The 14,573-nt window shown below is 36.4% G+C and overlaps 1 protein-coding gene across 1 annotated transcript in view; it reads left to right on the top strand.

Moving 5' to 3' along the window:
* Positions 1–14,573, top strand: part of CCDC30 (coiled-coil domain containing 30) — a 117,883-nt gene that overhangs the window by 26,538 nt on the left and 76,772 nt on the right. Inside the window, exons 6-7 of the mRNA XM_011944997.1 lie at positions 3,033–3,209; positions 13,675–13,884. Of these exons, the coding sequence (XP_011800387.1) occupies positions 3,033–3,209; positions 13,675–13,884 (387 nt within the window). The remainder of the gene's footprint in view (positions 1–3,032; positions 3,210–13,674; positions 13,885–14,573) is intronic.

Raw genomic sequence — 14,573 nt, forward strand, 5'->3', positions numbered from 1 at the left:
CGATCATGTCCTTTGCAGGGACATGAATGAAGCTGGAAGCCATCATCCTCAGCAAACTAACACAGGAACAGAAAACCAAACACCACATGTTCTCTCAATCATGAGAGGGAGTTGAACATTGAGAACGCATCGACACAGAGAGGGGAACAACACACACCAGGACCTGTTGGGGGTCGGGGGTGAGGGGAGGAAACTTAGAGGATGGGTCAATAGGTGCAGCAAACCACCATGGCACACGTATACATATGTAACAAACCTGCACATTCTGCATATGTATCCTGAGGATTTTTTTAGGAGAAGTTTTAAAAAAAAAAAGTGGCTGGGCACTGTGGCTCATGCCTGTAATCCCAGCACTTTGGGAGGCTGAGGCAGGTAGATCACATGAGGTCAGAAGTTGGAAACCAGCCTGACCAACATGGTAAAACCCTATCTCTACTGAAAATACAAACATTAGCTGGGCATGGTAGCACACACTTGTAATCCCAGATACTCAAGAGGCTGAGGCAGGAGAATTGCTTGAACCCAGGAGGCAGAGGTTGCGGTGAGCCAAGATCACGCCACTGCACTCCAGCCTGGGCGACAAAACTAGACTCTGTCTCAAAAAAAAAAAAACAAAAAACATAATTACATTATAACCCATTGAGATTTTTTTTTCTAGGGATCTTAGAGTCTTGCAGCTCAAAGAAAAGCAGATTGTATTTAGATTGCCTTTCTAGCTAAACCAAAGTAGGAATTGAAGAGCTAACAGGACTTGAGGGCTTCTGTGTTACTTTAGGGACATAAGCAAGATAAAACTAAAATAATGATATGGGCTTTTTAGAAAGTTGTAGACAGGAGCATACTGGACCAGGACTAAGGAAACTCTAAGAATATCTTATCTATTGAATTGTATAAGATTGAATTCTTTATCTATTCAGCATACTTACTTGTGCCTACCTTTTGTAGAAAATCCAAATGACTATTCTCTTATTTCACTGGAGAAGCCTAATAGGAAAGTGTATTGCTGGTGTTTGATACATGTGCTTTTTTCACAGCTTTGTTCAGGATTTTTTTGGTTTCTTTTGAGGCAGAGTCTTTCTCTGTCACTCAGGCTGAAGTGCAATGGCATGATCTTGGCTCACTGCAACCTCTACCTCCTGGGTTCAAGCAATTCTCATGCCTCAGCCTCCCAAGTAGCTGGGACTACTGGTGTGCACCACCACGCCCAGCTAAGGGTTTCACCATGTTGGCCAGGCTGGTCTTGAACTCCTGACCTCAGGTGATCCACGCACCTCGGCCTCCCAAAGTGCTGGGATTGCAGGCGTGAGCCACCATGCCCAGCCTATTCAGGATTATTGAAAAATGTTGTGTATTTGTCATGTACAACCAGATGTTTTGATTTATGTATACATTGTGAAATGATTAAATCAAGCTAAGTTACATGTCTATCATCTCACATACATTTTTGTGGTGAGAACATTTAAGATATACTCTTCTAACAATTTTCAAGTATACAGCACATTATTATTAAGTATAGTCACTATGCTATATAATACATATCCAGAATTTATCCTGTCTATCTGAAACTTTGCACCCTTTGACCAGCATCCTCCCATTCCATGCCTCCCCTCCCCAGCCTCGCAACCACCGTTCTACTTGCTGCTTCTGTGAGTTCAGCTTTATGAGTTCAACTTTTTAGAGTCCACATATATGTGAGATCATACAGTATTTGTCTTTCTGTGCCTGGCTTATTTCACTTAGCATAATACTCTCCAAGTTCATTCATGTTATGACAAATGACAGGATTTCTGTCCTTATAAAGGCTGAACAGTTTTGCATTGTACTTGTGTGTTTTGTCTGTGTGTATACTATATTTTCTTTTCCATTCATCCATTGATTGACACTTACAGAAAATGTTTCACATTTTTCTTGGCAAAGATTTTTTGGATGTGACTCTAAAAGCAAAAATAGACAAATAGGGTTGTGTCAAGTTAAAAAGCTTCTGCACAGCAAAGGAAACAATCAACAGAGTAAAGAGACAACCTACAGAATGGGCAAAAATATTTGTAGATCATACATCTGATAAGGGGTTAATATCCAAAATATATAAGGAACTCAACTCAACAGCAAGAAAACAAATAATCCAATTTAAAAATAGGCAAAAGATGCAAATAGACTTTTCCCAAAAGAAGACATACAAAAGACCAACAGGTATGTGAAAAAATGTTCAATGTCGTGAATTATTAGGGAAATGCAAATTAAAACCACAATGAAATATCACCTCACATCTATTAGAATGGCTTTTATCAAAAAGACAAAAGGTAAGTGTGGATATGGAGAAAATAGAACACTTCGACACTGTGGGTGGGAATGTAAATTAGTACAGCCAATATGGAAAGCAGTATGGAGGTTCCTCAAAAAATTAAAAATAGAGCTACCCATATGATCCAGCAATTCCACTTCCAGGTATATATCCAAGGGATTGGAAACCAGTGTGTCAAAGAGATATCTGCAGAAGTGGTGTGTGTGTGTGTACACGATGCAATATTATTCAGCCTTGAAATAATGTGTTTTATGGGAGAAGAATCATCGGGAAATAAAGTGATGAGGAAGACTAGAAACTTAAGGTCTCTTACTAAGTTTCCTCTTTCCTTTTGCCAATGGACACCACACACATACAGACACACGCACACACATTCACACTCTACTTCTTAACATATAGACTCTTTGAACTTCCCATTTTAAATGTGTTTTACTCTAAAATTGTCTGTGCTTCTATCATTGATGTGAAAAATAAGGTAAGTTGTCTGGGCCTACTGCTTTTGTTAACATAATTTTATTGTTATTTTCACTCTAATATAACAGGTATTATATGAATATGTATCAACTATCCATAAATGTAAAAGAGTAGTTTGCTGTAGATAAGCTAATTCCAAAAACATTTACATGTGAATAATCACATTCTGACGATTCTGGTTCTGACAACTTGAACCCATGTTTTACCAATATTCTTTCCAATTGTCTGTGTTTCTCTTTTAAAATGTTTGCTTTAGCATCTATCATCTGGAGATAAACTAAAATACAACCAGCAAGGGGAAGTACAACTTCACCAGAATTTGCACCGGCTCCAGATTCTATGCAACTCAGCTGAAAATGAGCTTCGATATGAACGAGGGAAGAACTTGGACTTAAAGCAACATAATAGCTTACTTCAGGAAGAAAACATTAAGGTAACTCTTGTGGGCACATGCTTTATGGAAGGGTTTCAGTTGGCCCTGGGAATAAACGAATTTAAGTTCCTCTACTTGATAATTCATGATAGGCTCCACAAATGTGTGGACAATGTGAGCTATCTGGTAACTTCCTCCTTTAACTTTTCCCTGCAAAGTAAGAATGTGTATATCATCAACCTGTAAACAGAAAAAGGCATTAAATTACATAATCTTCTGAAAACACTATCTAATATTTTTAGTACTTACTAAACTTCAGTGACCTGAACCCTAAACCCTGGTTGTCCTGCCCTGTGTATCACTAGACTTATTTATCCCTATTAGATGTATCCATTATTATTGGTTCAATCAGATCTCAACTGCACCAAGGTATAATTCATGGGAGAGCAAAGTTGTTCTTCCTAATACAACAGCACGAAATAGTTAAAGCAACATCTCCCAAATGCTTGTTTAAAAATAATCTATGTAGAACTGCCATACACAGATTCAACTAAATTTTTTGAACCACATAAATGTTTAAAATTAACCTCCATGTAAAATAGTACTTCCTCTTAATTATGGTTCAATTCTGTAAATATATATATTAAGGACTTAGTTTCTATAAGCCTCTATTGAAGGTTCTAAAATTCAACATTCAATATTCATATGTAATCTTATAGACACTGAGAGTTTAATGGTAGGCACAATAGACACAATCCTTATACCCATGGTGCAGGGGTCAGCAAACTTTGGCATGTAGGTCAAATTCTGTCTGCCTTCTGTTTTTATAAAGAAAGTTTTATTGGCAGCCATATCTGTCTGTTTATATATTATGGCTGCTTTTGTGCTACAGTAACAGATTTGATAGTTGTGATGAAACCATGTGACCCACACGGTCTAAAATATTTACTACCTGACCCTTTATGAGAAAAGTTTGCCCACACCAGTCTAGCGGGATAAAATGATCTTATTTGAAAAGTGACATAAACATGGATAAGAAAGGTCCCTACTTTTCAAGAGCTTACAGTCTAGTAGGGGAGATATAGAGGAAAACAAATATCCATTTATCCCAAACTTCAAGGAAGGCCTTCTAAGGGAGTTCTAGTATCCCAGGATTATTTGAATAAACCTCTTCCCTGTCCTCACCCTTCATGAGTTTTTGAAGACTGTTCATATTCCGTCAAGCCTTTGTAGTTTTAAATTAAATTCTAAATCTTTATCACATGTTTTCATAAGACAGTCTTTCACTTTCCCTTCAAGGGCATTTCTTAGATCATTTTAACTGTCCAACTCAGAACATATTCTAACAATACTACATATTTCTTAAGGAACAATGGCTATAACTACACAGATTATAATGCCTTACATACGATTGGTACCCTATAAATATTTATTGGATTAATGAACAGTCTTTCAGAGATGGATAAATGATAGCTTGGTAACAAGAGAAGATTTTTATTTTTCACTGTTTGTAAAGAGCATGCAGTAAATTAAAAAAAAAAAGAAGTTTTTTATCTATTTTAATCTCCGTGGTGAGACAAATTATTGGCCATTTAGGAATAAGACATCAGCCTCTTGATTAGCTCCTTAGGCCAGGCACCTAAGAAAGTTATATACGATGAGTATCCTTTATTGAGAGTTTGTCCACTTTATCTCTTTTTGTTTGTTTGTTTCTGAGACGGAGTCTCGCTCTGTCGCCCATGTTGAAGTGCAGTGGCGTGATCTCTGCTCACTGCAACCTCCACCTCCCAGGTTCAAGATATTCTCCTGCCTCAGCCTCCTGAGTTGCTGGGATTACAGGCGCACGTCACCACACCCAGATAATGTTTGTATTTTTAGTAGAGGCAGGGTTTCACCGTGTTGGCCAGGCTGGTCTTGAACTCCTGACCTCAGGTGATCCTCCTGGCTTAGCTTCCCAAAGTGCTGGGATTACAGGTGTGAGCCACTGGGTCCAGCCTCTCTACTTTATCTCTTATGAACAGCCTCACAACCCTAAAGGGTGAGCACTTTATGGATGAGGAAACTTCAAGATTGCAAAGCTAACAAATTGTAGTCAGAACCTAAACTCAAGTCTGTTCCTCTCTTTCCTGTGTAGACATCTTTCCATATTATACCCCTCCTCAATTTGGGTCATTTTGGAACCTCAGCTTTACAAACTTTTAAAAATCCACTCAAGGCCAGTGCAGTGGCTGACACCTATAATCCTAGCACTTTGCGGGGCTGAGGTGAGCAGATCACTTAAAGTGCTCAGGAGTTTGAGACTAGCCTGGCTGACATGGTGAAACCCCATCTCTACTAAAAATTACAAAAAAAAAAAAAAAAAGTTAGCCGGGTATGGTAGCACACACCTGTAGTCCCAGCTTCTCGGGAGACTGAGACACGAGAATTGCTTGAACCCAGGAGGCAGAGGTTGCAGTGAGCCGTGATTGGGCCGCTGCAGTCCAACCTGGGCAACAGAGCGAGAATCTGTCTCAAAAAAAAAAAAAAAAATTCCATTCAAATTATCAAACTTGAATCTCTAGCTACTGTTAGGCCTACTTATGAGACTGATTAAGAAACAAAAATACGTGTTCGCTTCAGCAGCACACATACTAAAACTGGAATGATATAGAGAAGATTAGCACGGCCCCTGCGCAAGGATGACACGCAAATTTGTGAAGCATTCCATATTTTTTAAACTAAAGAGCTTCTCGACAGCAAAAGAAACTATCATCAGAGTGAACAGGGAACCTACAGAATGGGAGAAAATTTTTGCAATCTATCCATCTGACAAAGGGCTAATATCCAGAATCTACAAGGAACTTAAACACATTTAGAAGAAAAAAACAACCCCATCAAAAAGTGGGTGACGGATATGAACAGACGCTTCTCAAAATAAGACATTTATGCAGCCAGCAAACATATGAAAAAAAGCTCATCATCACTGGTCATTAGAGAAATGCAAATCAAAACCACAGTGAGATACCATCTCATGCCAGTTAGAATGGTAATCATTAAAAAGTCAGGAAACAACAGATGCTGGCGAGGATGTGGAGAAATAGGAACACTTTTACATTGTTGGTGGGAGTATAAACTAGTTCAACCATTGTGGAAGACAGTGTGGCGATTCCTCAAGGATCTAGAACCAGAAATACAATTTGACCCAGCAATCCCATTACTGGGTATATACCCAAAGGATTATAAATCATTCTACTGTAAAGACACATGCACACGTATGTTTATTGCAACACTATTCACAGTAGCAAAGACTTGGAACTAAACCAAATGTCCATCAGTGATAGACTGGATAAATAAAATGTGGCACATATACACCATGGAATACTATGCAGCCATAAAAAAGGATGAGTTCATGTCCTTTGCAGGGACGTGGATGAAACTGGAAACCATCATTCTCAGCAAACTAACACAGGAACAGAAAACCAAACACTGCGTGTTCTCACTCATAAGTGGGAGTTAAACAATGAGAACACATGGGCACAGGGAGGGGAACATCACATACCGGGGCCTGTCAGTGGATGGGGGACAAGGGGAGGGATAGCATTAGGTGAAATACCCCATGTAGATGATGGGTTGATGGGTGCAGCAAACCAGCATGGCACATGCATACATATATAACAAACCTGCACGTTCTGCACATGTATCCCATAACTTAAAGTATAATTTAAAAATAAAATAAATTAATTAAAAATTAAAAAAATAAATAAAAATATTGACTGGGTGCAGTGGCTCAAGCCTACAGTCCTAGGGCTTTGGGAGGCCAAGGCAAGAGGATTGCTTGAACCCAGGGATTTGAAGCTGCAGTGAGCTACGATCATACTACTGCACTCCAGCCTGGGTAATAGAATGAGGTCCTGTCTCAAAAAAAAAAAAGAAAAAATAAATAAATAAAAATTAAAATATCACTTTTTCTTTAAAAAAAAAAAACCAAAATACTAATTTATTCCTTTTTAAATCATTGTATTATAAAATATAACACTTAGAAAATGCATAAAACATACAGTTTACCTAATTGTCATAAAGTAAATAGACATCTAAACACTACCCAGGACAAGAAATAGAACAATGCCAGCACACTAGTGGCCCCTGCATACCTTGTCCCCATCATAATCCCATCACCTTACCACCCCAGTAGTAACCACTAATTTTGGTAATAACTCTCTTGCTTTACTTTATAGTTTCATCAACTATTTATAATCCCACACAATATAGTTGTCTTCCCTATTTTTCATATTTTAAAAATATGATCAGTATTTATACCTTGTGTTTGCCTTATAACTTTGTCTGCAAGATTCATTCATGTTACAGTGTATAGCCATTGTTCATTCATTTTCTTTGCAATATTAGTATTCTATTGTAAAAAAAAAAAAGCCATACGTTATTTATTTTTTCTATGGCTTATGGACATTTTACATGTTTCCAGCTTGGGGATGTTAAAAAGAATGTTATAGGCTTGCAGAGCCTCAGGCAGATTGCTGCTCTGTTACCACCAATACCAAGACGCTGTTGTAGATCCTCTTCTTGGTGCTTGACTGTCCCAACTTGAAGCTGAGGAAGCTGCCTTGGATGCATAGGTCATTGGCCATAACAGTGTTTACCCCAGTGTTGTCTTATTTCATCATTACCAGCATCACCAAAACCCTAAGTGTTGACTCTTTGATCACAGGCCCAAGAGTAAATAGACAATATATTAGGAAAGAACTTGTACCCTTTCTATTTACAATGAGAAGTTTAGGTTTCTTAATCTTGAACAAATTCAATTTACCAAATATTCCAGAACACTTGATTTCTTCTTTTTCTTTGATTTGTTTCTCATCTATTCATTGTCTGTGTCTTACTTTTTTCATAATAAGATTATTCTTGAAAAATGAAACTTCTAGTCTTTCTAAAAGGTTAGAGTGCCTTTTGAGAAGTCAACAGTTAATAGATTTGTTCTTATTGAAATTTCAAAAGCTGTACCAACCCTCCAAAATAAAATGAGAAAAAAAAAATGAGACAGAAGTTGAGCTGTTTTAGAATGGCAAGGTGGGAAATGGGTTTTTACTGGAAAAATAGGAAGTGTATTAAAACTTGATTGAGAATTTTTTTGGTAACATCAATGAGATAAGCTTATTACATTTTTTCCTTTTGACCTACATTGATCCACCAATGACATTAAGGCATTTTGCCCTTAGGGTTTAATTTCTTTTTTTTTTTTGAGATGGAGTCTGGCTCTGTGGCCCAGGCTGGAGTGAAGTGGTGTGATCTCTGCTCACTGCAAGCTCCGCCTCCCAGGTTCATGCCATTCTCCTGCCTCAGCCTCCTGTGCAGCTGGGACTACAGGCACCTGCCACTGTGCCCGGCTAATTTTTTGTATTTTTTAGTAGAGATGGGGTTTTACCGTGTTAGCCAGGATGGTCTCGAACTCCTGACCTCGTGATCCGCCCACCTCGGCCTCCCAAAGTGCTGGGATTACAGGCATGAGCCACCACGCCCAGCCAGGGGTTAATTTCTTTACTTCTACATACATTCATTTCATTCTGTTTAACGAAGCTCTGATCATTTTATGTGTCCACTAACATTTTTGGAAATGGCATTTCTAGTCTTCAAAAATTAATGCAAAATGAGGAAATGAAGTTTCATAAGCTAAGCACTCTACATACTTGAGCAGCTTTTATTGAAAGAGCTTTGCCTTTGAACAGAGGGTATAACAGTACATTATTTCAGATATGTTCAGTCAATGAATATCAGATTCTTTCCTGAGTAGCAAGATATATGAATAGAACTGAGTAATGTTTCTACTTTTTAAAGAGTGCTGCAGTGAACATTCATGCACATGTGTCCTGATGTCCATAAGTACACACTCCTCTAGGAAGAGATTGGGAGTGGAATTATTTCATTATAGGATATGTATTACCTCAACTCCTTCTAAAGTCTTCTACCAACAGTGTCTGAAGGTTCCCATTGCTCTACATCCTCACCAACTCTTGGAACTGTCAGACGTTAAAATTTTTGCAAACCTAGTATACATGTATAGCAGTAGTTCCTTGTGGTTTTAGTGTGCATTTGCCTGTTTGCAAACAAGTTTGAGCAGCTTTTTATACATTTAATTGGCATTTGAATTTCTATTTTGTGAAGTGCTTGTTCAAGATTTTGTTCATATTTATTTGGGGTTTCTCTCATTTTAATTTTTTCATTAATTTATAGAGGCTTTTAAAATACATTAACCCTTTATCAGGTATGTATTAGAAACATTGACTCTGTGACTTGCATTTTCATTCTCCTTATGTATCTTTTGATGACTCAAAGTTTTGAATTTTAATAATCATTATTTTTCATTATAACTAGTGATTTTGGGGTCTGATTTAATAAATATCTTACTACTTCAAAGTCATAAAGCTATTCTACATTAACATTTATTTATGTATGTATTTATTTATTTGTTTTTGAGATGGAGTCTCACTCTGTCACACAGGCTGGAGTATAGTGGCATGAACTTGGCCCACTGCAACATCTGCCTCCCAGGTTCAAGCAGTTCTTCTGCCTCGGCTTCCCAAATAGCTGGGATTACAGGCACACACCACTATGCCTGGCTAATTTTTTTGTACTTTTAGTAGATATGGGGTTTCACCATATTGGCCAGGCTGGCCTCGAACTCCTGACCTCAGGTGATCTGCCCACCTCAGCCTCCCAAAGTGTGGGATTACAGGCGTGAGCCACCGTGCCGAGCCTATTGTGGTATATTTTTGAGCTCCCTATTCTGCTCCATTGTTTATTTGTCTGCCCTTGTGCCAATACTATGCTATCGTGATTATTTTAGCTTTATATAAATATTAACATTTGATAGAGCAAGTCTTTTTACCTTGTTCTTCTTTTCTGGGATATCTGGGCTATTCCTGGACTTTGGGGTTCCTATATAAGTTTTATAATCAGTTTGCTAAGCTAAACACAAATACATGAACTCACGTAGAACACATGTATATTGACACACAACCATTTGGGATTTCACTTGGAATTACATTGACTCTATAGGTCAATTTGGGCAGAATTTAAATCTTTGCAAGATTGACTCCTCTAATTTAAGAAAAGAGTGTGTGTATTTAGGTTTTTAATTTCTCTCAATATTTAAATTTTCTTATATATCTTTTGTTAGACATATTCACAGGTGCTGATATTTTCCATACTATTATAAATGGTAACTTTAAAAATGTTCATTTCCTAATTATTTCCCAATGTATAAAAATTCACTTAATCATTTTCTAATAAAAACTTTCCCATACTTTTTTATTCTTACAATGTATGTATATGTTATTTTGGATTTTCTAGCAAGTAATCATATCATTTAAAGACAATTTTCTTTCTTCCTTTCCATATGTTAAACCCTTCATTCTTTTTTCTTGTTCTGTTTACTGGCTAGCACAGTGCTGAATAGAACTGGTGACAGTAGGCATCCTTTTCTAATTCCCAGTCTCAAAGGAAAAGCTCTCAAATTTCACCATTTAGTATGTTTTTATTGCTTTTTAAAAATAGATATTTTATCCAAATGTACTTTAGAAAGAAAGAAAAATAAATAAAAATAGATATTATTTATTACATTAAGGAAATTGCTTTCTAGCATTAGTTGGTTCAATGTTTTATGACAAATACATGTTGAATTTCATAAATTTTTTTCTGAATATTTTGAGAAGGTTTTTTAAAAATTTTAATCTGTTAATATGCTGAATTACTTTGATTTTCTAATGTTAATCCAATTTTGCATTTCTGGGATAAACCTAACTTCATCATAAATTATCATTCTTTTCCTACAGTGCTAGATTTGGCTTGCTAATATGTCTTTGGGATTTTTGTAACTTTCCTAATGAGTGAGACTAGTCTGTCACTTCCTTGCAATGCCCTTGTCAGATTTTGATATCAAGGTTATCCCAGCCTCTTAAAATAAAATGGGTAATACACCCTCTTTTTCTGTCTTCTGGAAAAGTTTGTACTAAGTTACAATGATTTCTTCTCAAATTATTGCAAAAAACTCATCCCTAAAGCCTTCTGATTTTGCTTTCTTTTGGGTAGGTTTTCAATTTCTAGTTCCATTTCTTTAATAGTTATGAGAAGTCAAGTTCTTATTTTTTTGCATCAACTTTGTTATATTTTATTTTTCTAAAAATGTTTCCATTTCATTTAAATTATTTAAAGTTTTACAGAAATTTATTCATCTTGTCTTCTTTTTAATATATATATATATTTTAACAAAGGTAGCTTTTTAAAAAAGAAGAAAAATATATAATGAGGGTCATTTCACTTTTATAATACTAGTTACCTTTGTCTTGTTGCTTTTTCTTTGATCAGTCTCACTAGAAGTGTATTTATTTTATTAGACTTTTCAAAGAACCAAATTTTAGCTTGTTGATCCACTCTAATGTATTCTTTTTAGAGAAATAATAAATACATGTATTTCACAGTGTAGAGTAAATGTAGTGTAGCGTACTGAATTAGAATCAGAAAATCTATATTCAGACCTTGGTTCTATCATCTGGCAACTATTTAAGACTCAGTTTTTTATCTCTAAAATGGGCTAAAATACCAATCCCAGCCACTTCATAGATGTAAAAGCCTAACAAATGTCAAGTAGTAATATTAGTATATGCCTCAGCTCTGTATTTCAAATGCAGCAGATAGTCTAAAAGCAATTATTGAATAGGAACACTTAACTTTTGTTAGGTGTTTCCTATGTGTCTGGCTCTATTCTTGAGGCTTTAATTGCTTTGTCTCATTTAATGCCACCTCACAACTATCCTATGAGGTAAGTAGTTATTATCCCCATATTACAGATGAAGAAACTGATGCTCAAAGAGGTTGAACACAATTAACTTTTAGATTCACTTTATATAATCTAATTGGTTAATATAGAGAAAGCACAGATGAAGGACATTATAGCTATCATCCCTATTAATTCAGTTGAAAAGCTTTGAGACCAGGGAATTCTATTTACCATTAAAACAAAGTAAATTCTCTCTCACCACTTTTGTTTATGAGCCTTCCCTGCCCAGTGTATACATTCACTACGTTCTGATATTTTTTAGAATATCATTCATTTACTTGCTCAGTAAATAATTGATTAATCATCACCTACTCTCTGGTTCTTTGATAGGCCTTGGTATTAAGAAATGAATTAAAAACCTAATCTCTGCTTTCTTGGAATTTAAAGTGGGGAAAGGGGACATAAACAGGTATATAAATGCATACTTAATTATACATCATGATATGCTTGATGAAGGAAGCAAATGTGGTACAGTGATGAGTAAGGACATTTCAGATTAAATGATTCTGAAAATTGCCCCCTGCAAAGTGACATTTAAGCTAAGACCTGAAGAATAAGCAGGCAACCATACAATGAGAAGGGAAAAGGGAAAGCACTTCTGGCAGAGGGAGGTGTGGAAAAAGTTTGGTGTATTGGAAACTCTTAATACAAACCAATGTGACAGGAGTTACAGTGGGAGAAGGAGAAATAACAAGATGGATTTAAAGAGATAGACAAGGGCCAGAGCATACAAAGCCAGGCAAGCTGGTGGGATCTGGAGTGAGGCACCACTGAAAGATTCTAAGCAGGGTTGTCAGGTAGTTCAATTTGTGTTTTTAAAAGAAAATTTGGCCACAGGGTTAGAGGATAGATTAGAAGAGAGTAAAAATGGAAGTGGTAGGACCAGTGCAGAGGCAGTTGCTATAGCCCAGGCTAGAGATGATGCCCCAGACTAGGTTAGTGCCATAAAAATGACACAAATGGATTAATGCAAGGTGTATTGTGGGGATAGAGTGACAGCATGTGCTAAATGATTGGAATTGGTTCATAATGGAAAAGGAAGACTCAGGGATTACTGACCTGCACAAAAGTTTGGATGGTGGCATTATTTACTGAAATTGGGAAAAGAGAGAAAAAAGACTTTGGAGATATGGGCAGAATCAAGGAGTTTCATTTTGGCAAGTATTGGCATAAAATGGCATTTCAAATTATAGAAATGGATAGCAAATCATCCACTTTCTAGGCCTAGAAGAGTTCAATAATACTCACATGTTGGGTAGCATTGGAAGAGTCTACAAAGAAGACCAAGAAAGAACAGCAGAGAGCTAAGTGAAAACCAGCAAAGTTTGGTATCACAGAATGCTACTGAGAAGTCACTTGTCCATTGGATTTATTTTGGCAATGAAGAGTTAGTATCCTTGGCAGAAAGTTTCACTGGGGTAGTGGGGATGAAAGCCAGTTTGGACTAGATTGAAGAAAGGATGGAAAACATTTAGACCATGCATATATAGAAACTCAGGAAAATTCCTTGGTCTAGCTGCTGTCTGACTAAACTTTGGAACCTCTTACTAACACATGGCAGCTCTAAAGAGGTACTCAGCCATGTGACACTGGTATTTGTTGGCTTTAAGGGGACTATACTCCTTTGAAAGCTGCTTATTCTAGTTCACGTTCATTCCACACTTATTTGTATTACTCTTACTTATTCTCTACCTCTAGATAAAGATGGAGCTAAAGCATGCCCAACAGAAGTTATTAGAGAGTACAAAGATGTGCTCTTCACTCACGGCAGAGTGTAAGCAGTGTCAGCAGAAAATCAAGGAACTGGAGTTGGAAGTACTTAAACAGACTCAGAGCATTAAATCACAGAACAACCTACAGGAAAAGCTGGCTCAGGAGAAATCTAAAGTTGCTGATGCGGAGGAAAAGGTAATTATCCTCATGCTTAATAAATAGCATACACTGAATACCACTACTGAAATCTTATTTCCCTGAGGATTTTAAGAAATAAATATGTTGCAGACTTGATAGAATTCTGAGATTTTTTTTCTCTCCTATGTTTTCTTCTGTTTTGATTTCACCTGTTCCTACAATTTTAGGGATTCTTATGTATTTGTAAAAAACTTCATGGACTTAAAAAGGTCAGTTGTATTAAGGCTATAACATGAACTTAAAGAACTGGCTGATCCCATATGGCTTTTGTTTTATATTTTCACATTTGAGAACACTTATTCTTTCATTTGAATTGGCTGTTAATGTAAATTTTGTTTTAATTTTGTTTTTTTTTCATTGACAAACAATTGTACATGTTCATGGGGTACATAGTGATGTTTAAATAGATATAATGTATAGTGATCATATCAGGGTAATTATCGTATTCATCACATCAAACATATTTTGTAATTTTGTAGGGGGATTTGTGTTGTGAAATGAACGATTTTGAAATATTGTCACTTCATTTTAGATTGCCCAACACTAGGTGGCAGTAGTATGTAACAGTTGTACATTCTGATGTGCAAGTTTGAGAATTAAATTGGATTAAAAAATAATTTCGTCAAACCATATAATATGAAGCAAACATCAAAAAGTAGATGATAGCCATCTGAATTAAACTAAAA

The sequence above is a fragment of the Colobus angolensis genome, unplaced genomic scaffold (genome assembly GCF_000951035.1).
Source record: "Colobus angolensis palliatus isolate OR3802 unplaced genomic scaffold, Cang.pa_1.0 Scaffold106, whole genome shotgun sequence".
NCBI classification, from domain to species: domain Eukaryota; kingdom Metazoa; phylum Chordata; class Mammalia; order Primates; family Cercopithecidae; genus Colobus; species Colobus angolensis.